We start from the raw sequence: 25,201 nt of genomic DNA, 5'->3' as shown, positions 1-25,201 counted from the left end.
AAAGCAGCAAATAGTGAGTTGTGAATCCCATTCTCAGATCTAAAGGAAAACTTTTTGCGAAGATGTGCTATACATATCTGTATTTTGTTTTTCAGGTGCTGGGTATTAAAGTGTTCAATTAATCTAGGCAAGCATGTTCTACCACTGTGCTACACCTATAACTTAGCATATGCTTTTTTTTGGGTGCTAGTCTCCTGAGACTTGAACTCAGGACCTGGGCACTGTCAGCTTTTTCCCTTAAGGTTGGCATTCTACCACACCCACTTCTAGCTTTTTGGTGGTTAACTGGAGATGTTCCATGGGCTTTCTTGTCTGGGCCAGCTTTGAACCATGATCCTTACATCTCAGCCTCCTGAGTAGCTATGATTGTAGGTGTGACTCATGATGCTGAGCCTAGAATACTTTTTTATTTGGGGATTACATAATGTTTTGACCAAGCTTGATCAAAAAACTTACAAAATTTCCAATTTCTGCAGGCATATTATCTGATTTGACTCCAAGAAGCTCTGAGCCAGCCAGAATTATTGCACTTGTGTTTATATTTGTTGATAAGTCTTTAGTGGAAGCTGGGTGGCATGGTACTCATGGTACTCATAGTACTCAAGGTAAAAAAAGATCTATTTTTAGGGAACCAGTATTCATAAAACAATTTTTGTGGCAACAAGGTAGCATGCTTTGTGTGGTTTCAAGTTATAGATTCTCAAACTTACTGTAGATATAGTATAGGTAAATTTGAGTAACTATACAGCATTGAATTATTTTTATCTGAACATCTATGGTTTATCAATGGCAACCTCTTTGGAAGCATATACATTCATGGATATCAAGAGTATCATATATTATGCCAATGAGAATAAGTCCCTAAATAAAGTTAAGAAAAGTACTCAAGATGAATTCATAAGATACAAAGGTGAAATCATAGCTGCGTGCTGGTGGCTTATGCCTATAATCCTAGCTACTCAGTAGGCTGAGATTGAGGATCATGGGCAGGGAAGTCCATGAAACTCGCTAGCGCTCTACCACTTGAACCACAGCACCACTTCTGGTTTTTTCCTGCTTATGTGGTGCTGAGGAATTGAACCCAGGTCCTCATGCATGCAAAGCAAGCACTCTACCACCACTGAGACACCTTCACAGCCCCTCCATGAAACTCTTATCTCCAATTAACCACCAGAAAACCAAACGTGGCACTGCAGTGGTAGAGTGCTAGCCTGCACTGTATCTAGACCTGAGTTCAAGTCTTACAAATGACCAAAAAAAAAAAGGTGAAGTTTTGAGGGATGGTCCTTGTATAGGTTTTTCAAGTTACCATAAATAACACAATGTCAGAGAAATAATGTCTTTCGAAACCAAATATTTAATATTTTCATTAAGCTGTTCCATACATTTCAAGCAAATGCCAACTGGAAGACCAAATCCAGGAATTCATAAGGGAAACAATCTTCCAGACAAAGAACATTAAAGTGATCATCATCCACTCTAGCCATAGTACTAGTGGCTATAATCATGGCAGTTAGCCAGCATTATCCAGATTATCGAGTGTTTACCTGTTGAGAGAAAATGTAAGTTTCAAAACTTGTACAGTGATAACAGAATCTTAAGGATGAAAGATTTTTAAGCTATTCTCCAAATTCCTTCTTGATATTACAAGAAAAACAAAATTGTCTCTTTTTGACCTTATAAGGAAATTTACAATCTATCTATCTACATATATATACTTACCACATCATCAATTTTCAGAATGCTTCGGACAGTTTCAGTTGCTAAGGTCAGAGCACTGACTGAAACCAACAAAGGCTGGACAACCATTTCCTCTAAAATATTGGAAATACCACCCTGCAAAACAGCATACGTTACTTTTAGTGTTTATTTACTATATACATCAATATTACCTTGACATAAGTATGCCTTCAGACTTTTTCAAACCTATCTTTCTCAGAGGAGGTACATCAAGGCAGGATATTCTACCAAGTTTTTCTCTAACTTGCAGGTTGTATTTCAACTACAAGTTGAGAAAATGCCAAGTCTCATCTGTTTAAAAATATCCTGGCAAGGGCTGGGAAGGTGGCTCAGTGGTAGAGTGCTTGCCTTGCATGCCAAGTTCAGGCCCCACGACTGACCAAAACAATTAAAAGAAAAAAAAATCCTGGCAAAATCAGGTAGGTGATTATAGTTAAAGTTAGGAGATCTTTGTCATGTGCTGATGTCTCAAGCATTTTATCTAATCCTAGCTATCAGGAAGCTGAGATCTGAGTCTGAGAATCAAGATTCCAAGTCAGCCTGGGCAAATAAATCTAAGAGACTGATATCTCCAGTTAACCAGCCAAAAGCTGGAAGTGGAGTGTGTGAATGAAGTGGTAGAATGCCAGCCTTAATCAAAAAAGCCAAGCAAGAGTGAAAGGCCCTGAGATCAAACCCTAGTACTGGCACATACACACAGAAGTCAGGAGATTTTCAATGCTTCAATTACCTATGGCTCTTAATTCAGAGTTGGACCAAGTCACTCTTCCTTTACATTCCTGTACTTTCCACCTTTGGTTCTTCATTACATAATTCTAGATCCTTCATCCCTGGCTAAGACAAATATCCATACCTCCAGATTTCTCTCCGTAAAAAAAAAAAAACCCATTGCCCTAATTTGTTAACAGACCTTTACTGGACCCTAACTATAGGAGAAATGCCTGCCTTAGCACTTAAGGGTCTCTTCATTCTAGCTTTTATCTGTTGTACATAACCCTTCCTTACACATGGGAATAACCTCTTAATCCGTTTTCACCTGTAAACAACTGCTGTACCATATGCAATTTCCTATTCACCACCAACCTAACCAAGTAGTGGCACTGCCCCTCTCCCTTTGGGCTTCTGCACTACTCAAAAGTAACTTTTGAGGGCTGGGAAGGTGGCTCAGTGGTAGAGTGCTTGCCTTGCATGCATGAGGCCCTGGGTTTGATTCCTCAGCACCACATAAGCAAAAAGAAAAAAGCCAGAAGTGGCGCTGTGGCTCAAGTGGTAGAGCGCTAGCCTTAAGCTAAAGAGCTGAGGGACAGCACCCAGGCCCAGAGTTCAGGCCCCACAACCGGACACCCCCCCCCCCGAAAAAAAGTAGTAACTTTTGAGCATTATTTTTTCTCCCAATCATAGATTTGCTCAACACTCAATGTATTTACCTCCCTACACTATGTTCACAATAACAACAGTTCACTTTTATATAGCTCTAATATTGCTCTTAGCTCTTGATGTATGAAGTAACTTTTTTGTTGTTGTTGGCTGTGGGACTTGAACTCTGGGCCTGGTTGCTGTGCCTCAAGGCTAGTGCTCTACCAATTTGAGCCACAGCACCACTTCGGGTTTTCTGGTGGTTAACTTTGAGATAAGAGTCTTACAGAGCTTTCTGGCCAGGCTGGTTCAGATCTCAGCCTCCTGAGTAGCTAGAATTACAGGCATGAGTCCTGGCACCTGGTGTAACTATTGTTTTTACAATGAAAAGAAGTTGAAGAACAATTAAAAGTAACTAGGTAAAAGTTATTAAGACCAAAACAGTACTTCACATTAATGGGATACACGCTTTTGCAAGTCTCACATTTAAGTCCAAGATCACACACACACTACTTTTAAAGTATAAAGTCTTACCTAACAGATAATTACAAAGCTCTTAGTATTTTTAGCTTAATCATCATTTTCTACCATAAAGATTATGTCATTACCTTTCGGACATTAATGCCTGTAGTCTTTTCTCCTTGGGCATGCCGATTTCTTAGTTCTGTTACTGTGGAAATGGGATTCAGGCCAGCATTTTCAGCTAGCGTAGATGGAATGACCTCCATAGAATCTGCGAAGGCACGGACGCAGTACGATTCCATACCACTCAGTGTTCGTGAATACTCAGTCAGTCTTAGGGCCAACTCTATTTCTGGAGCACCACCTCCTGCAATAAGAGCTCTGAAATCCACAAATATTTTTAAGCTATTTTAACAGCAAATTTTATTTTAGTGCTAGTACTGAGGCTTGAACTTAGAATCTTGAGTTCTTGCTTAAGGCTGGCACTTTACCACTTAAGCCAAACATTTACTTCCAGTTTTTTGTGGGTTAATTGCAGATAAGAATCTCATGGACTTTTCTGCTTAGGCTGGCTTTGAACTACAATCCTTAGATCCCAGGTTCCTGAGCAGCTAGGATTACAGCTATCAGTGTCCCACAAATTTTTTTTTTAACCAGTCCTGGGCTTGAACTCAGGGCCTGGGCTCTGTCCTTGAGCATCTCTGTGTTCAGGCTAGTGCTCTACGACTTGAGCCACAGTGCCACTTCCAGCTTTTGTTGTTTATGTGGTTACTGAGGAATTGAACCCAGGGCTTCATGCATGTTAGGCAAGCACTCTATCACTAAGCCACATTCCCAGCCAAATAATTTTTTATACTTAAAAATAACAACAACTAGCCGGGCACCAGTGGCTCACACCTGTAATCCTAGCTACTCAGGAGGCTGAGATCTGAGGATCACGGTTCAAAGCCAGCCTGGGCAGGAAAGTCCGTGAGACTTATCTCCAATAAACCACTAGAAAACAGGAAGTGGCGCTGTGGCTCAAGCGGTAGAGTGCTCGGCTTGAGCTAAAGAGCACAGGGACAGCGCCCAAGCCCAGAGTTCAAGCCCCAAGACTGACCAAAAATAAATAAATAAATAAACAACAATAACAAACAAAAAAGCCAGGCAGAGATGGCTCATGCCGGTAATCCTACTTACTCAGGAACCTGAGATCTGAGGATATCGGTTCAAGGCCAGCCCAGGCAGGAAAGTCTGTGAGCCTCTTATTTCCAATTAACCACCAGAAAACAGGAAGAGACACTGTGGCTCAAGTGGTGGAGTGTTAGCCTTGAGCAAAAAGAAGTTCAGGGACAATGCACAAGCCCTGAGTTCAAGCTCCAGGACTAGAGAGGGGGACCCTCAAACAAACAAACAAACAAACAAACAAACAAACAAACAAACAAAAAGAACCCTAACTTTTAATTTAAAATCTTACTTCTTCTTCACTAAGCAGCGAATAACACACAGGGCATCATGAATGGACCGCTCAGCTTCTTCAATCACTAGTTTGTTAGAACCACGTACAACAATTGTAACTGTTTTTCCTGGGCTTGCACAGCCTGTAATCTTTAGTAAATAAATTTCAAATTAGGTACAGGTTAAAAAAAAATCCAAGTAAATAAAAGCTTAATTATAATACTGTTACCTTGAGCAGTTTTCCAGAACCATCCAAATTGACCTCCTCAGCCAACTCAGCAGAACCCAGCATGTCAGTTGTGAATTGGTCAATATGAGCAACTGGTTTGGTGCCAATTGTCTGTGAAAAAATAAACCCAGAAATCAAGGCAACGTTTTATCAGTGGACATTTTACAAATACAGACATTAATATTTTACCTTACAAATGAATTCAATGTCTTCCCTTTCAATGTCTTTAATCACCATAATCTTCATCTTGTTCAGAAAATGTAATGCAAGATCGCTAAGAGCATCTCTAAAACACAAAATAAATGTTTATGTTAGGCAAAAACCCAACCCAAATCAAACCAAAGAGAAAAAAATCCTCCACCTTGCTGATCAAAGCTTCTAATGCTTTATTGTTCAAATGGACAATCACATTTTTTAAAGAATAATGCTTTACATTTATAAGCTAAAAGTTCTTGATACTATAAATTCAGAAATGGATTCAGAATCTGCATTGTGATACTAGTGAGATGGATATTATAGTATTAAAAGTTATGCAAATTGAGTATTGGGACCAACTTACTTGAGGTCAGTCATGTAACTTGGGATTAGAACCCCTTCTTTCAAGTGTTATCTATCAAATACTATATAAAATAAGTAGTTACTTTTGGTATAATGTATCAATAGAGTAAATAGGGAAGGGAAAAAAACCATCACCATTTCAAACCTAAGAAGCCCTTTGGCATAAATACTATCTAAAGCATTCTCTCTAAAAGAAATATACTTTCAATCAATTGCATAGACCTTAAATTTAATTTAAATTTAATTTAATTTAATTTAAATTTAAAAAATTTAAATGAAATGTAGCCTTTAAAAAATTAATTCCAGGGGCTGGGAAGGTAGCTCAGTGGTAGAGCGCTTGCCTTGCATGCCTGAGGCCCTGGGTTCAATTCCTCAGCACCACATAAGCAAAAAGAAAAAAAAGCCGGAAGTGGCGCTGTGGCTCAAGTGGTAGGGCACTAGCCTTGAGCAGAAGAGCTGAGGGACAGTGCTCAGGCCCAGAGTTCAGGCTCCACAACCAGACCAAAAAAAAAAAGAAAAAAAAAAAAAAGAATTCCATTTGATGTTTAAACTTATAATCTACAAAGGTTATACATTCCACATTTGTATTATCACAAAGACAATCTGTTTTTTTACTCAATATATAATGGCACTCCAAAATGCAGATTTACTGTAGATGTCTGGTTCTTAATTTCCTAAAAATTGTTAAGCTAGGCACTGCTGGCTCATGCCTGTGGATCCTACTCAAGAGGTTGAGATCCATGGATCATGGTTCAAAGCCAGGAAAAGCCCATCAACTCTTATCTCCAATTAACCTCCAGAAAACTGGAAGTGGCACTGTGGCTCTAAGTGGTAGAACACTCACCTTGAGCAGAAAAGCTCAGAGACAGTGTCTAGGCTCTGAGTTAGAGCCCCATAACCACCCCTACCCAAAAAAGTGCTTTTGAGTGTCTAAATGAATCATAATTAAGGGAATTAAGAGATGAAGAAAACAGTTCCACACCTTAGAATAGACTTCTGTATGAGAAGAACATTACAGCCTGTTTTTTTAATTTGCTTCACTAAATTTAAAATATAGGCTCTCTCTTCTCGCAGCACTCTGTCCATCTGGGCATAGTCAGAAACTACTATTTGATTATCCATCTGTTTAGAAAAAGAAACATTTGTAAGTGGAAATATGTACAGAATTCAACTAATACTAAAGTATATACACATGAACTTATGTTTTTTACTTTCAACTATACACATTGCTATCGTCTTTTTTGGAGACAGTCTCACTATCTAGGCTAAGCTGGCCCTGAGTCAATGATATCTCTATCTACCAAGTACTGTGATTACAGGAGCATACAAACATGCCTAGCTCCATTACTATCTTCAGCTTTTATTACAAGTCCATTCTAAGCACTGGTAGCTTTAGTCCTAGCTATATAGGAGGCTAAGATCTGAGGGTAGCAGTTCAAAGCCAGGGCCTAATAGTTCATGAGATATTATTTCATTTTTTCGTTTTTCTTTTTGTTGGTTGTAGGGCCTGAACTCTGGGCCTGGGTGCTGTCCCTGAGCTCTTCAGCTCAAGGCTAGCACTCTACCACTTGAACCACAGTCCCACTTCTGGCTTTTTCTGCTTATGTGGTGCTAAGGAATCGAACCCAGGGCTTCATGCATGCAAGGCAAGCACTCTACCACTGAGCCACCTTCTCAGCCCCCAAGACATTATTTCTAATTAAACAGCAAAAAGGTTAAAATGGAGGTGTGGCTCCGGTGGTAGAACACCAACCCCATGTAAAAAGCCAAGTATATCAACTCAGTATCAAGTCCTTCTCCCCCAACTGCATTTCAGTACAAAAAGGAAAATAAAATGACCATCCTATTTGGTAGTACTGAAGTAGGGTCTTGCGCTTGCTCATTAGGCAGTTCTACTGCTCGAATATACCTCTACCCCCTTTTAAGGTTATTTTTATAAGCCTTTGCTTCCTGCCCAGGTAAGCATCTAGACAGAAATCTGCTTTTTTTCTTAGGTTTCCTTTTATGGCTGTGATGACAGGCATGCACCACCATGCCCAACTTCTTCAATTGAGTCAGTCTTATAGACTCTTCTGTCCAGACTGGCTTCAATCTGAGATCTTCCTATTCTATACCTCCTAAGATCCTATTACTTGAATGTCAACCTTTTGCATACAAACTATGTTATAAAAACAGCATCAGTTGTATTTTTTTTTACTCTATGGCTTGTCATAAAAACTGCTGAGAACGAGCTGGGAAGGTGGCTCAGTGGTAGAGCGCTTGCCTTGCATACATGAGGCCCTGGGTTCGATTCCTCAGCACCACATAAGCAAAAAGAAAAAAGCCGGAAGTGGCGCTGTGGCTGAAGTAGTAGAGTGCTAGCCTTGAGTTGAAGAGCTGAGGGACAGCGCCCAGGCCCAGAGTTCAGGCCCCACAACTGGACCCCCCCCCCAAAAAAAAAAAGAAAATGACAATTTTTCAACAAGTGATATAGTAATGTTTTAAGTAAAAATAATTTTTTCATAGTATGATCATCAGATTAGTTTCAGTTTCTACTTGTTTAAACAAAATATCTGCAAGTTACAGGATATGTGAAGTTTGTTTTAGGAAATTTGCAAAGAATCTAAAAACTTTTTAAAAACCCTCTAAGTTACAGACAAAATTATTTTCCAGACCCTTTAAATCACCTATCAGGTATTTTGTTTTTACTTTAATGAGAAAATGTTTTAGTTACTTAGTCAAAAAGTAAGCTGGTTGGGCTGGGAAGGTGGCTCAGTGGTAGAGCGCTTGCCTTGCATGCATGAGGCCCTGGGTTCGATTCCTCAGCATCACATAAGCAAAAAAAGAAAAAAAAAAAAAAGTAAGCTGGTGCCAGTAGCTCATGTTTGTAATCCAAGCTACTAATGAGGCTGAGATCTGAGGATTACGGTTCAAAGCCAGCCCAGGCAAGAAAGTCCATGAGATTCTTTTCTCCAATTAACCACCAGAAAACGAAGTGGAGCTGTGGCTCAAGCAGCTCTCACCTTGAGCTGAAGAGCACAGGGACAGTGGCCAACCCCAGAGTTCAAGCCTCACAACCAACCCCCCCCCCAAAAAAAAAGGTCAAACAGCAAACAGCAAACTAATTTCATTGGGATTATTTGGATTTTACTTACATCTGTTTTGGGAGCAGACAAACAAAACTGAATAAGCCCAATCTTAGCCTTTTCAACTCTAGTTATTCCAGAATTAGCCACTTTTTGGGTGAGAACTAGTCCTTCCACCAATTCACAATCATCGATTGTCCCACTAAAAAAAAAAAGAAAATAAGGAGAGGATAAAGAGATGGTAGAAATCTGAGACTGTTGTTAACACATTAAAATCATTAACCAAAGAAAAATGCTTCTGCCTACTAATAACCCATCCCACTATTGGATCAACAACTGTCCCACTATTTTTTTTTTTTTTTTGGGGGGGGGGGGGCGGTCGTGGGTCCTGAACTCCGGGCCTGGGCGCTGTCCCTCAGCTCTTCAGTTCAAGGCTAGCGCTCTACTACTTCAGCCACAGCGCCACTTCCGGCTTTTTTCTTTTTGCTTATGTGGTGCTGAGGAATCGAACCCAGGGCCTCATGTATGCAAGGCAAGCGCTCTACCACTGAGCGACCTTCCCAGCCCTGTCCCACTATCTTAAGTAAATATAAACAAACCTTGAGATTCTTACACAAATGCAATTTTTAAGGAAACAAAAAAAGGGGTGGACCAAAGGGGATGACATTGCTCAAGATACATTACAAGCATCAACTGTTTCGTAAAATAGCACCTGTTGTACAACTGATTAAATAAAAAATTAAATTGAAAAGTTAGTTTGCAACTTATTTTTGTCAATATCAAAATTGTAATTAGTGATACTTACCCAAGCTTCTTAACTATTTTAATATCTCTAAGATCTACACTTGTAGCGGTGGCTGGGTCAATCACTTTCATCACTGCATTGACACTCATTGGAGAAAGTAGACTTGAATACTGAGAGACAACCTACAATATTTTTAAAAAGTTAATCTTCACAGTAGAAAAAGCCCTAGTTTTTCAATGACAAAGTTATACAAGAACTGATTATCATCTTTTTAGAGTAAGATTAGGAAAAGGAACCACATGAGAAGCCTGTATACAAAGATGCCTTTCTACTCAGTGGCATAAATGAGAATATATATACACTTGCTTTCTCTTTCATTAATATAGTACTCAGACTGATTAGAGTACCAATAGCTTTAAAGGCAATCCAAAACTGTCCAATTAATTTTATGTGGAGGTTTCCTACCTAAAATATATGATGCAACCCTTAACCTGAGCAGATGGAAAAATATGGTTAATGGCAAATATTTATTAATCCTTTTTTTTATATACCAGACAGTGATCATACCACTTTGCCTATATTAATTCACTTAATCTTCAGATGGACTGATACAAAGTCACACAACTTAGGTAAGTGTTGGAGCCAGAACTGCAATCTAGATTCTAAGACTAGAGCTAGGGACACTCATTCAGCAATATTACTTATTGTTACTAGAACTTTCTAGCTCTTTTTCTTTCTTTTTTTTTTTTTTCTGGTCATGGGGCTTGAACTCTGGGCCTAGGTGCTGTCCCTTAGCTTTTCAGCTCAAGGCTAGCACTCTACCACTTGAGCCACAGCACCCCTTCTGCCTTTTCTGCTTATGTGATGCTGAGGAATTGAACCGAGGGCCTCATACATGCGAGACAAGCACTCTACCACTGTAGCTCTTCATTTTTAATGAAGGAAAATGAATATTTGAGCTGGCACTGGTTGCTCAAACCTGTAATCCTACTCAGAAGGCTGAGATCTGAAGATCCTAGTCTGAAAGCCAGCTTGGCAGGAAAGTCTGAGACTTACTCCAATTAATCACAGAAAAAGCCAAGGAGAGCTATGGCTCAAGTGGTAGAGCAGAGGCTTTGAGCAAAAGCAGCTCAGGGACAGTGCCCCACCAGACTGGCACCAAAAAAAAAAAGAGAGAGAATGAACATTAGAATCCAATACTGATAAAAAAGAGAAAAAAGAATTGGGGTAGATAACAAAATATGGCCAGGTGCAGGTGGCTTACACCTGTAATCCTAGCAACGAGGCTGAGATCTGGGGATTGCAGTTCAAAGCCAGCCTGGGCAGGAAATTCTGTGAGACTCTATCTCCAAAAAACCACCAGAAAACTGGAAATGATGCTGTGGCTCTAGTGGTAGAGCACTAGCCTTGAGCTGAGGAGCTGAGGGACAATGAGTTCAAGCCCAGCACAATGAGGTCCAGAGTTCAAGCCCCACAACTGACAAAACACACACACACACAAAAGATGGAACAGATGGAACATAATTCTTTTTACTGTTTTTTTTTCATTAAACTAGTTATTTAAGTTTCTCAAGAATACAAAAGCTCATCACTTCTTTTAAGTTTCATAACTAAAAAAAAAAAGATGTAACTAGTTACATCTTGTGTGTAAATTACTTATTTTCCCAACAATGTAGAAGACCACACACACACACACACACACACACACACACACACACACACACACACACACACACACACACACACACACACACACACACACACACACACACACACACACACACACACACACTTGATAATGCTCTGCACCTTAAGCATTCATGTACCGACAGAAATAACTGTGGCAGTCATTGTGATTTGGAAGGTGGAAAGATTTAAGAGGCAATTTACCAAGTACTAAAAATGCATTAAATGAAAAGCTGGAAATGGATACAGTACCTATCAAATAACTCCTTTGTAAGCCTCATGGCTTAAACCAATTAAACAAATGTGGTTACTTAGAAGTTAATGTTTATATTTTCTATATTAGCATCATGAATCACAGGGAAAAAAACAAACTATAATGTGACAACTGTCTCTTCATGCTTGTCTCACCTTTGAGTTCAATGAAGTGGTTGCACTATTTAACAAAGTTTCTCTGTCACTCAGCTCCACAGGTCGAGACATGTCAGTCAAGACTTCAAGACCCTTTTCTAAAGCCTTCTGGAATGACTCAGAAATGATGGTTGGATGAATTCCTGTTATTTTTGAAAGTAGTTAATTGTAACAGATGTGATCTAAAAATATTCTACTCATTAAAATGCTAAAAGTAGTCATGAACATTTTTCCTTTATTTTTTGCCAGAGCTGGGGCCTGAACTCAGGGCTTGGGCACTGTGCTTGAGTCTCTTTGTGCTCAAGGCTAGCACTCTATTACTGGAACCACTGCACCACATGGGCTATTTCTGAGTGGTTTATTAGAGGTAAGAAAAGACTTTTCTGCGCAGGCTGGCTTCAAACCACAAGCCTCAGATCTCAGCCGGTAATCCTAGCTACTCAGGAGGCTGAGATCTGAGGATCGCGGTTCAAAGCCAGCCTGGGCAGGAGAGACCGTGAGACTCTTATCTCCAATAAAAACTACCACAAAACCGGAAGTGGCGCTGTAGCTCAAGTGGTAGAGTGCTCGCTTTGAGCTGAAGAGCTGAGGGACAGCGCCCAGGCCCAGAGTTCAAGCCCCACGACCGACAAAAAAAAAAAAAAACCCCAAAAAACAAAACAAAAACCAAAGAGCTCAAGGACAATGTTTAGGCCATGAATTCAAGCTCCAGGACTAGCACACAAATAATAATAATAATAATGATGAAATAAAAAGAAATGAAGTGCTAGGAATTGAAACACAAGCCAGTCCAAAAATTTACTTCTAGTTCATCTGAAACAGATCAGTTGCATAGTCATGTGAAATGTAAGACTGAAACCTCTCTTCCTTGGTCGGTTGTAGGGTTTGAACTCTGGGCCTGGGTGCTGATCCTGAGCTCTTGAGCTCAAGGCTAGCGTTCTACCACTAGAGCCACAGCTCCCCTTCTGTTTTTCTGGTGCTTAATTAGAGGTAAGTCGCATAGACATTCCTGCCCAGGCTGGCTTTGAATCATGATCCTCAGATTTCAGCCTCCTAAGTAGCTAGGATCACAGGGATGAGCCACAGGCACCAGGCTAACAACTCTTTTTTTTTTTTTTTTTTTTTTTTGCCGGTTGTAGGGCCTGAACTCTGGGCCTGGGCGCTGTCCCTCAGCTCTTCAGCTCAAGGCTAGCGCTCCACCACTTGAGCCACAGTGCCACTTCCGGCTTTTTTCTTTTTGCTTATGTGGTGCTGAGGAATCGAACCCAGGGCCTCACGTATGCAAGGCAAGTGCTCTACCACTGAGCCACCTTCCCAGCCCACAACTCATTTTTGAAGAGCAAAACTCTTGAGTATCTACAAGCCTAACAAAACCCACAAGCAAAATACCAAAATACAAAAAATATTCATTACTACCTTCCTGATAAAAGTAATTTTAAATTAAATCTTAAATCCCATATAGGAATAACTTGGCTTTTCCTCGGGTTTGTCTTTAAAAATCAAATACACTTTTCTAATTTTTCTAACTCTAACAAAGCAGATCCTACCTTTCTGAAGAAGCTTGGTACAAGAATCTAAGAGAGATCCCGCAATGATGACCACAGAGGTGGTGCCATCTCCTGCTTCTATATCTTGAGCCTTAGACAGCTCCACCAGCTATGAAAACAGAACATATCAAGATACTAAATAAGACATTTAAGAACAAAGTGACATCTAATTAATATGATCACCTAAGTGCCTCAAACAAAGAACTGGAAGGGTCAACATAATTTTTGGGGGGAGGGCAGGGGTTGTCAATTGTGGGGCTTAAACTTAGGGCCTGGATGATGTCCTTGAGTTTTTTTGCACCAAGGTAGCTCTCTACTACTCCACCACTTTGAGTCACATCACTTCTGGTTTTGTTGATTAACTGTAGAAAACAGTCTCACAGGTCAGGTGCTAGTGGCTCAAGCCTGTAATCCTAGCTACTCAGGAGGCTGAGATCTGAGGGTTGCAGTTCAAAACCACCCTTATCTCCATTAAACCATCAGAAAACTGGAAGTGGCTGTATGGCTCAAGTGGTAAAGTACTTGCCTTGAGCCAAAGAGCTCAGGGACAGTGCCCAGGCCCAGTTAAAGCCCCACGACCGGAAAAAAAAAGTCTCATAGACTTTCCTGCCTGGGCTGGCTTTGAATAGTAATCTTTAGATCTCAGCTTTCTGAGTAGCTAGGATTATAAGCATGAGATACTGACAACAGGCTTCTATGTAATTTTTGACTGAGGATTATGTTTCATTTAAAAACAAATGAATAGGGGGCTGGGAAGGTGGTTCAGTGGTAGAGTGCATACCTAGCATGCATGAGGCCTTGGGTTTGATTCCTCAGCACCAGAAAAGCCAGAAGTGGCACTGTGGCTCAAGTGGTAGAGTGCTAGCCTTAAGCTGAGGGACAGCGCTCAGGCACAGAGTTCAAGCCCCATGACCAACCAAAAAAAAAAAAGTTTCTACCAAAAGTCATCACAGGTACTCTACACACCTGGAAATAATAAGGTGAAATGAGGCAGTCTAGATGAAGTAAAGTCCTTTGCCAAATTTACCTGAACTAATTCCATGTGAGCCTAATCTGACTCCTTTTATCTTTACATAATAAAAGAGCTTTCTTTTTGGTGACAGGGTCTCATTTTGTTGCCCCAGGCTGGCCTCAAACTTCTGGCCCCAAAGGATCCTCCTGCTTCATCCTCCTAAAAGTACTTGGACTACAAGAAGACATCTTGTGCTCAGGTGGATTTTTGTTGTTGGTGGTGGTGGTGGTCACAGGGCTTGGGCCCTCTCCTGAGCTATTTTGCTTAATGCTAACACTCTACCACACTGAGTCATAGCTCATGGGTTTTCTGGTGGTTAAATGGAGATAAGAGTCTCATAGACTTTCCTGCTGGGCTGGCTTTGAACCATGATCCTTAGATCTCAGCCTCCAGAGTAGCTAGGATTACAGGCATGAGCCACTGGCACCTGGCTTTTAGATAGACTTTTGAGAAAACCTTCTACGGCAAGATATGGAGATTTCTCAGTTGACAACAGATTCAACATTGTAAACCTTAGTTTTTTGTTTTGGTGCCAGTCCTGGGCTTAAACTTAGGGACTGGCACTATTCCTGAGCTTTTGTGCTCAAGGCTAGTGTTCTACTACTTTGAGCCACAACTCTATTTCCAGCTTTTTGGTAGAGGTAAGGATCTCATAGACTTTTCTGCCCAGATTGCCTTTAAACAATGCTCTTCAGATCTCAGGCTCCTTCTAATTAGCTAGGATACCAGCAGTGAACCAATGGCACCTGCCACCACCTTTTAAAAAATAACTTTTTGACATGACTTATTTTATATACAATTATTTTAGGGGTTGGGAAGGTGGCTCAGTGGTAGAGTGCTTGCTTTGCATGCATAAGGACCTGGGTTCAATTCCTCAGTACCACATAAATAAAAAAAGCCGAAGTGGCACTGTGGCTCAAGTGGTAGAGCACCAGCCTTGAGCTGAAGAGCAAAGGGACAGCGCCTAAGCCCAGAGTTCAAGCCCCACAACTGATCAAAAAAAAAAAAGTTCACAATTATTTCATAGCCCTCTAGGGACTGGGGATAGAGCTCAATGCTCAATGGTAGAGTGTTTGACTAGTATGTGTAAAGCCCTGGTTTCAATCCCCAGAACCCCCAAAAACAAAGTTACTGTGTTTACCTGTAACATTCATTAAACTAATAATCTGAAAAGTACCACTTATATTTTTATGTCTTCCTTAACTGTACAATACTTTCCTGTGGACAAACAAGGGGACTTTTATTTTATTGATTTTTTTGGGTCTGGTAGTGGGGCCTGAACTCTGGGCCTGAGCGCTGTCCCTCAGCACTTCAGCTCAAAGCTAGCGCTCTACCACTTGAGCCACAGCGCCACTTCTGGCTTTTTTCTTATGTGGTGCTGAGGAATTGAACCCAGGGCCCCGAGCATGCAAGGCAAGCGCTCTACCACTGAGCCACCTTCCCAGCCCAAGGGGACTTTTATTATATCCAGTATTAAGCCCAGAGTTCAAGCCCCATGACCGACAAGAAAAAGAAAAAAGAAAAAAAAATAACAGCCCTGTGCTGGTGGCTCATGCCTATAATCTTAGCTACTTAGGAGGCTGAGATCTGAGGATCGTGGTTCAAAGCCAGCTTAGCCAGCAAAATCCATGAGACTTATTTCCAATTAACCACTAAAAAGCTACAGTGGAGCTTTGGCTCAATTGGTAGTGTGTTAGCCTGAGCATGAAACTCAGGGAAAATACCCAGGACCTAAGTTCAAGCCCCAGGATCAGCACACACACTCAACTGTTTTTCACTCATATGTGGAAGCTACACCTATAAAGACATACACATTCAAGGACATGAATATTTATTTGTGTGATAAAGTCCGAGACTATCTCCCATCAAACTATTCAGAGGGGCTGGAAAGGTGGCTCAGTAGTAGAGTGCTTTCCTCACATGCATGAGGCCCCGGGTTCGATTCCTCAGCACCACATAAAAGCCAGAAGTGGCATTGTGGCAAGCGGTAGAGCGCTAGCCTTGAGCTGAAGAGTTCAGAGACAGTGCCGGCCCAGAGTTCAGGCCCCAGGACTGACAAAAACAAACAAAAAAACTATTCAGAAAAAGCTAGAAGTGGTGCTGTGGTTCAAGTGGTAGTGCACTAGCCTTCAGCACAGAGAGGCTCAGGGATAGAGCCCAGGTCCTGTGTTCAGGCCCCAGGACTAGCAAAAGAAAGAGAAAGAAATTGTTTAGGGAACAAAAGAAATCAATTGGAATATGTGTGGAAATTTAACAATATATTACTGTATTAATAATGTAGGCTTAAAAAAAAACCAACCCAAAACAAAAATATGCTTATACAGCATAAACAGGAAAAAAAACCTCACCATGTTCAAATGGTATGTGATCAAACAATGTAACTAACAAATATAAATAGTATGCTTTTTTTTTTTTTTTTTTTGGTTGGTTGTAGAGCTTGAACTCTAGGCCTGGGCGCTGTCCCTCAGCTCTTCAGCTCAAGGCCAGCATTCTACCGCTTTTGGCTTTTTCTTTTTATGTGGGCTCAGGAATTGAACCCAGGGCCTCATGCATGCAAGGCAAGCACTCTATCACTGAGCCACCTTTCCAGCCCCATAAATAGTATAGTTAAAACAAAATTTACCTATAATTATACTTACCTGCTGGGTACTGGTGACTCACGCTTGTATGCCTAGCTACTCAGGAAGCTGAGATCTAAGGATCACGGTTCAAAGCCAGCCCAGGCAGGAAAGTCCCTATGACTCTTATCACCAATAAACCACTAGAAGTGATGCTGTGGCTCAAGCAGTAGAGTGCTCGCCCTGAGCTGAAGAGTGCAGGGACAGTGCCCAAGGCCAGAGTTCAAGCTCCACAATCAACAAAATAAATAAACAATAAAATAAAAAAAATTATACTTACCATCCTAGCTGCTGGGTGTAATACTTGCATTTGTTTCAGAATGGTGGCACCATCATTTGTTATGGTTACATCACCTTTTCCATCTTGAATCTAAAAATAATTTTTTACATGTTTTATTCAATGTTGCATTCTAAAAGCTCTCTATTCAATTTAGTACTTCACCATAAAGAAGTTAATAAACATACTTTCTGCCACGTATCTCAAAGTCAGCACTATGTAATGTGAACACAGTTCCAATAGTCAACACAATAACTTGTTTCACAGTATCCTCAAAAAGACAGCAGCATTGGTAGTAGACACAAACTTAACATTGAAAGGAGTGCTTTTCCTATTATCCACTGGATTTGAGGGCACAGCACTCAAATTATTATTTTTTGTTTGTTTTTTAGTTGGTCGTGGAGCTTGAACTCTGGACCTGGGCACTGTCCTGCAGCTCTTCAGCGCAAGGCAAGCGCTCTACCACTTGAACCACAGTGCCCACTTACGGCTTTTTCTGTGTATGTGGTGCTGAGAAATTGAACCCAGGGCCTCATGCATGCAAGGCAAGCACTATACCACTGAACCACCTTCCCAGCCCCTCAAACTATTATTGTAGTATCTCTATTTTACAATGCTTCCAATCAACCAACCTAGTAGAAGCTCAAATCCCAGAATACAGCATAAGAAAAAGTGGGATACACTCTACTTTTTGTGTCTTCCACACCAAGTAAGAATTAGTTAAGTATTGTTCACTGCAAAGTAATCTCTCCTCTCTCAGAACTCTCCAAGGTACCTCTCCAACACTTTTTCTGACTAGGCTGGCTTAGAGCTCGATCCTCAGATCTCAGCCTTCTCAGTAGCTGGATTATAGGTGAGAGCCACAGGCACCCAGCCAGTTTTTACTATTTAAACAGTACCTGCCTTTTCCGTGTAGCTGGGTAACAGATGTGAATCATCATATCCAGCATATTTGTTGTTCAAACTTCAATCTCTGCCTCAAAGTAGCTAGGATGACAAGTCTTAGCACTATGTCTGACTAAAAACAACACATCTTAACCCTTCATCAGTCATTGACTATGAATAGGGGCACTCAATATATGTATGGATGAGTTAGCTTTTACCATTTTATCCATTCCTTTTGGTCCAAGGCTTGTTCTAATAGCATCAGCAACCGCTATAAACAGAAGAAATAAAAAATAAGTTAAGACTTTTTTTTTTTGTCGGTCGTGGGGTTTGAACTCTGGGCTTGGGCGCTGCTTCGTGCTCTTCTGCTCAAGGCAAGCGCTTTACCACTTCCGGTTTTCTAGCAGTTTATTGCAGATAAGAGTCTCACGAACTTTCCTACCAGGGCTGGCTTTGAACCGAGATCCTCAGATCTCAGCCTCCTGAGTAGCTAGGATTACAGGCGTGAGCCACCGGCGCCCGGCTAAGTTAAGACTCTTAAACAGCATAACTATTTCTAAATTCTGACTGAAGATTATTTCTTTAATTAATATAAAATAGACTGAAAATGCTGCAGTGCTACAAATCCTTAATAAATTAGTAAGTAAAACCAAACCTTCAAATAGTGTAGTGGCCTGTATCATTATCAGTATGTAATGAAGAAACAGCTCAGCTTATTCCAGTTATGTTCCTACATGACTGTTTCTATTTTGTTAGTTCACCATAGGTTTCTCACAACTATGCATTCCATATGGAAGGACTAGCCCAAACCATTTATACTCCATGATAAGCTCAACACCTGTATGATAACCTTTACGTTGTATACTTTAAAATTTGCATTTTACTTATTTCATAACTTTGGTCTTCTATTCCTAATTACCCAGTCAACACTAGGTTTTCAATTCACTTTAGTGGACCAGGATGCCGAGGATTCTATAAAAGAAACTTCAAAATGCTCTGATCTTCAAAAAATATTAAGTCTCTAGAAGATATCCAGCGTGCAAACAATATGCCCTGTGGCACCAAATCTATGGAATGATTCAAGCTGAATAGTAACAAAAGAGCTACTGGTATGCTGTGTGTACTTCTTCACAACTGACAAATGGTACTCTTATCTTCTCCCCCACAAACACCAAAATAAACTTGCTGCCAGAGTTATACTAAACATTTACCTGGCAGAAGGATTTTCCTAATTGTTTCATAAGATTTTGACGTGGAAAAACTAGTTACTCTCCTTTGCTTTCTTGAGCTCTTCTACCTATGTGGTTAAGCTCACAAATAATTTAGGTGCCTTTTCTTCTTACATGCATACACCTCATTTGTTCGGTTTCAATTATTTGCAACTTGTTTTATGAAAGGATACTCTACTTCCCATTTTGTATCTTTTATCTTCCCTTGTTTGTTGTAAATCAACTGCAGTACACACTCTATCTTTTTTTTTTTTTTGGTTGGGAGGGTAGTTCTTGGGTTTGAATTTAGGGCCTACGCACTGTCCCTAAGCTTCTTTTGCTCAAGGCTAGCACTCTACCACTTGAGCCACAGTGCCACTTCTGGTTTTTTCTGTTTATGTGGTACTGAGGAATCGAATCCAGGGCTTCATGCATGCTAGGCAAGCACTCTGCTGCTAAGTCACCCTCCCAGCCCGTCTTGATCATTTGATTGGCCCCAGAATCTCCTAACATCTCGACCCTAATCTAGTACACATAAATTTCAACTATGGCTCCCTTGAATGCATATGGCTCCTTAATTTACAGATATAAACTGTAAATGACCCCTAATCTAACTATGCGGTAAATCTGACTCCTCCCACCTGGGTTAGAAACTACCATCTGTGCTTTCACCGTCTGGCACCTACTTGCCTTTTAACATTACTACATTCCCAAGATCCTTATACTCTTCCTCACTGAACTGCACAGCAACTCTACAAATTAGCGATTACCTCAGTCCACCTAGGAAGTCTCTGTAGCGGTAGCAAATTAAGTCAACTGCTTTCCTGGATATTGACCCTTTAAGATCTAGCCCAGCTTAACCTTTCCAATCCCACTTCTCATTCTGCACATTTTATTTTCTAATGACACTTCCTACATTCAATTGCCAGGTAAGATCTCAACGTCTTTGTTCTTATTTTTCCTCCCACGTTTTCCTACATCAATTCGACTTCACCTAAATCCTCACAACACTAAAAAAAAAAAAATCCTCCTTCCCAATTTTGTGGGTAAATAAACCTTAGTTCTGAGGTCAAAACTCGCTAAGTCACGAAGTCATGAGAATGAAATTTAAGTAGTTTCCTTGATTTCTACAGAAGACAATACATGTTACTGTACAGCAGAGAAGACTTAAAAGCTCATGTGGCTTTCCAAAGACAGATGTCAGTGTGCCACACCGGAGGACAATGGGCCCCGCCCCAATTTTGTCGTGGAGACTGCTCAGTTCCAACAGTCTTGCCAGTTCAAATCGCGGTCTTATTAAATAAAAACAAAAACAAAGCTCAAGCGCCGTCTACGGCTGGGCCCAGTAGAGAGATCAGTGACTGCTTTTCAGTGTTAACTGCTCCCCGTTCGCACGCGTGGGGAATAACGCACAGCCTGGGATGAAAAAGACCCGCAAGCTCCCCAACTGGGCGGGTCCGAGGCCTCCTCCATGCTCGCCGTGTCCAACAGCGCCGAGAAGAATCCCTCCGAAGAACTTCCCGAGGCAGCCGTACCCACCCCAAACCCGGGCCAGAGCGCCTGGGCTCGGCCCGCGCGGCGGTGGGGCGGCGCGGGAGGGGAGCCGTACCTTTGGCCGCGGAGATGTTGCTGAAGCGGATCTGGGCCGGCTTGTCGCGGTCCTGGTAGGCGCCTTTCCCGCGACCGCCGGCAGCTGCGGCGGCCGCCCCGCTCCGCGGTGCCACGTTTTCGGGCATGGCAAACTTGGCTATTTCCGCGCGGGCTCAGGAAGGACGGATGGACACGGATTCTTGCCCGCCGCAGAGAAACGGCGCACGTACACAGTCTTCACGAACCTTCCAGAAAGCGGCGCCGGAAAGAGGCGGAGGCAGAAAGGGGGGCCTGGCTGACGGTGCGGCGCCGGCGTGACGTCGCGGGCTGCCCGCCGCGCGCCGGGTGAGCTGGCTGCTCGCTCCGGAGCTCACTCGGGGTTTGTCGGGCCAAGGGTGTCTAGGCACGAGGTGCGGGCGGAGCGGAGACGTCGCCGAGAGGACCTGGGAGGGGCTGCACCCACGTGGGCCGCAGTGACAGCGCGCGGCGTTGTAGGCAGGGGATGGGGCTTCCCCACGTCTCCCCACTCCGTCCTCCACCGTTGTGAGGCCCCGCCGCTCACTGGCTGGACCCAATGGCGGGGAGTGCGGCTCAGCCGGCTCTTTCTTACTGGCCTCAGTTTAAGGAGTAGAAAAAGAGCTTTGCGACGGTCGTTGCTTCCCTTTGTCTTAAGTGTTAAGGTTGGTTCCTGGCGATTGATGGTGGGTAGTTTAAATACACGATGGTTAAATGCCAGGGAATATTACCTTGGGAGTCGTGATTATTGCTCATCTAGACTGCCTACTTACCAGCGGCTCATTGACACTTCCACCGAACAGCCACCGACTCTCAGAGAACACAGACTGTGTAACAACTATTTAACTCCGTTATCTCTTGAGCAAAGTTCGAAGCTTTGCCCATTTTATCTCATCTAATTCTCAACAATGATCCAGTGAAATAAGTGCTATTGCCTTTAATTAGCTTAAACGGAACTAAAGCCCCATCGAACCCCATAACTAAATGGAAGCAGTATTCCAACACAGAAGCAGGAGCTGTCATGAACTAAACTGCCGAGTTCACATGATCATTAAATAGGAAAATTTATGCAGGCCAGGTTCATTCAATATTAGTTATTAGAAGGGGATGGTAGGGGGAAAACAATGGAGGGGGTAACAATGTTCAAGAGGAAGTGTACTCATTATCTCACTCATGTAACTGTAACCCTCTGTATAGTATCTTTACAATAAAAATATTAGTTATTAGAAAATTATTAAGTACCCGTAAAATGACATTGTGCAATAGGTTAAAGGGCTTTGTTTTTCTTTTCTTTTCTTTTTTTTTTTTTTTTGCCACTGGGGCGGGCTTGAACTCAGCCTGAATGCTCTCTCTTAGTTTTTTATTCAATGTTGGCACTACACTACTTGAACCACAGGTTCACTTCTAGCTTTTTGCTAGCGAATGAAAGAGAAGAGTGCCATAGACTTTCTTGTAATCCTCAAATCTCAGCCTCTTGAGTAGATTACAGGTACAAGTGACAGGCTCCAGGCTGCATTGGCAATAGCAGCCCCTGGTGGCATAAGAATGAATTTCTTTGGTTGCTCAACACTGTATTTTGGAATTTGTAGGCCAGGCACAGGAATGCCATTTCCATAATATGCCACTTTGGCATATTTTAAGTTAGAAACACTAAAAAACATTAGTGACCAGACTCCCACTTTGCTTCCTTATAGCAGGAGATAGAACTGTCATATAGAAGATGTCTGCTTTATTACAGAAGAAAAGATTCTTATCAAGGACAAGAAGTTGAGACAGAAAAGTTCTGGACACACAGACCTTGGTAAAATAATTACTTCCCTTTAGACATCTCACAAGTTTAGTTGCTTTTCCACATTGTCTCTCTTTGTTCAATGAAGCACAAAAGCATTTAGGATTTGCCAGTTTTTGAGGCTATTTCCTTAGGAGAGCTTCTATGTCACATAAACCACTTGATGTATTTACACGTTTTTTTCTCCTGTTAATCTGTCAATTTAATTCTTAGATCCTGCTAAAAAATACAGAGTAAAGTTGAAATGTTGCCTTTCTACACATATATTTGAATAAGCATTAGATAGTAATGTACAAGTAATTAGTTTCTTGTGAAGGTAAATTTGGATTAGGGGTAATGGGGAGTTCTATGGGTTATGGAAATTTAAAGGGTCTACAGAAAGATTTGGGGGGGGATTAATCTGTCAAGGTTAAGCTGCATTTTGTGTGTAAGTTACATATTGGGGAGACTGTATCTAAGGCTTTATCAATTTTTTTTTTCCGGTTGTGGGGCTTGAACTCTCCTACATGCTGTCCCTGGGCTTTTTTGCTCAAGACTAGCAGTCTACCACTTTGATCCACAGCACCCCTTCCAGTTTTCTTGTGGTTAATTGGAGATGAGTCTCATGTACTTTTCTACCTGGTTTGGCTTTAAATCTTGATCCTCAGATCTCAGCCTCATGAGTATTTAGGCTTACAGGCATGAGCCTAGTGCTTTATGAGATTCTGAAAATATCTTTATGATATATAAACATTTAAGAAACGTTATGCAAGGGCTGGAAAGGTGGCTCAGTAGTAGAGCGCTTGCCTTGCTTGACTGAGGCCCTGGGCTCGATTCCTCAGCACCACATAAGCAAAAAGAAAAAAGCCAGAAGTGGTGCTGTGGCTCAAGTACTAGCCTTGAGCTGAAGAGCTGAGGGACAGCGCCCAGGCCCAGAGCTCAGGCCCCACGACCGGATCCAAAAAAAAAAAAAAAAAAAAAAGAAACATTATGCAAGACTCATAGCTTTAATATATAAATGAAGAACACATTAAAACCTATTCATATTTTTAAGTTTCTTTTTAAGCATTTTACTAAGAGAATTTTGGACTGGGCCCTGGTAGCTCATCCCAGCTAGTCAGGAGACTGAGATCTGATGATCATAGTTTGAAGCCAGCCTAGGAAGACAAATACAAGAGATTCTTATCTCCAATTAATCACCAAACTGCCTGAAGTGGAGCTATGGCTCAAGTGGTAGTTTATTAGTCTTGAGCAAAAATGATAAGGGACAGCGCCTAGACCCTGAGTTGAAGGCCCAGGACTGATATGTGTGTGTGTGCACACACACAAGAACAATCTACATCAGTATAGATCTCAACAGAGTAGCACTGCCTCCAAAGGGGCATTTAATTGTTACAAGAATGGAGGGGTGCCGGGCGCTGGTGGCTCACGCCTGTAATCCTAGCTACTCAGGAGGCTGAGATCTGAGGATCGCAGTTCAAAGCCAGCCCGGGCAGGACAGAGAGTGAGACTCCTATCTCCAATAAACCACCAGAAAACCGGAAGTGGCGCTGTAGCTCAAGTGGTAGAGCGCTCGCCTTGAGCTGAAGAGCTGAGGGATAGCACCCAGGCCCAGAGTTCAAGCCCCATGACCGACAAAAAAAAAAAAAAAAAAAGAATGGAGAGGTAGCTGAACACCAGTGACTGGCCTGTAATCCTAGCTACTCTGAAGCTGGGATCTGAGGATGGTGGTTCAAAGCCAGCCTAGGCAGGAACATCCCTGTGAGACTCTTCTCTCCAGTTAACCATCAGAAAACTGGAAGTGGCACTGTGACTCATATGATAGAGCTGAAGAACTCAGGGATGGCACCCAGGCCTAGAGTTCAAGCCCCATGACCGACACCCCCCTCCAAAAAAAGGTGGAGGGGTAGCATAGTACAAATTGGACAGAAGCCCGAGATATAACACATACACATCTTGCTATGCAAGATAACACATGGAAATAGTAAAACAATTTTTTAAAATTTAAAATCAACTCCAATGTTCATGTAAATGAAATTTTAACTCAGCTTTAAATGTATTGAAAACATTCCAGATTTGCAATTTCTGGGCTAAGTGAGGAAATATCTTCTTTTTTGTAAAACTTACCCATCAAGCCAGGTATTAGTGGCCTCATGCCTGTAATCCTAGCTACTCAAGAAGCTGAGATCTGAGGACTGTGTTTCAAAGCCAGGCCTAGTGGAAAGCCTGTGAGACTATCTCCAATTAACTACTAAAAAGCCAGAAATGGTGCTGTGGCTCAAAGTGGTAGAAAACTAACCTTGAGCACAAAAGCTCAGGGATAGCACCTGAGTTTAAGCCCCTGACAGGCACAAACAACAAAACTTACCATTTTTCATGTTTTAGAACATGTAACCTATTGTGGCTTCTCTTATCACATACCTATTCAAGTTACATTGCTGGAAGTGCAAAAAGATGCAGGTATCTGTGCTAAGAATTTTAAAATTATAATACAATTTAACCTAGCTGGTAACTGTATTTCCACAGCATAAAATACTCCACTTCCCCATCCTTCTTTGTACACTGTTCATCATCAATGCAGTATATGTGATTCAT

At 41.6% G+C, this 25,201-nt stretch overlaps 1 protein-coding gene across 1 annotated transcript; it reads right to left on the bottom strand.

Annotated features, from left to right (window-relative positions):
* Nucleotides 1–1,337: 1,337 nt before the first annotated feature.
* On the bottom strand, nucleotides 1,338–21,094 carry LOC138815264 (T-complex protein 1 subunit delta). Its single transcript, XM_070004557.1, has 14 exons — nucleotides 20,843–21,094; nucleotides 18,244–18,296; nucleotides 17,144–17,233; nucleotides 13,234–13,342; nucleotides 11,687–11,829; nucleotides 9,653–9,774; nucleotides 8,917–9,049; nucleotides 6,765–6,904; nucleotides 5,414–5,510; nucleotides 5,225–5,335; nucleotides 5,015–5,145; nucleotides 3,705–3,939; nucleotides 1,723–1,836; nucleotides 1,338–1,547 (listed from the first exon to the last, which is right to left on the bottom strand). The coding sequence occupies exons 1-14, from the start codon at nucleotides 20,967–20,969 to the stop codon at nucleotides 1,533–1,535; spliced, it is 1,620 nt and encodes a 539-aa protein (XP_069860658.1). The 5' UTR covers nucleotides 20,970–21,094; the 3' UTR covers nucleotides 1,338–1,532.
* Between the last annotated feature and the right edge of the window lie 4,107 nt (nucleotides 21,095–25,201).

Source organism: Dipodomys merriami, unplaced genomic scaffold (assembly GCF_024711535.1).
Source record: "Dipodomys merriami isolate MVZ:Mamm:240054 unplaced genomic scaffold, mDipMer1.0.p SCAF_63, whole genome shotgun sequence".
NCBI classification, from domain to species: Eukaryota; Metazoa; Chordata; class Mammalia; order Rodentia; family Heteromyidae; genus Dipodomys; species Dipodomys merriami.
The sequence above is the reverse complement of the archived record's forward strand: the minus strand, read 5'-3'. Positions and strand labels throughout refer to the sequence as shown.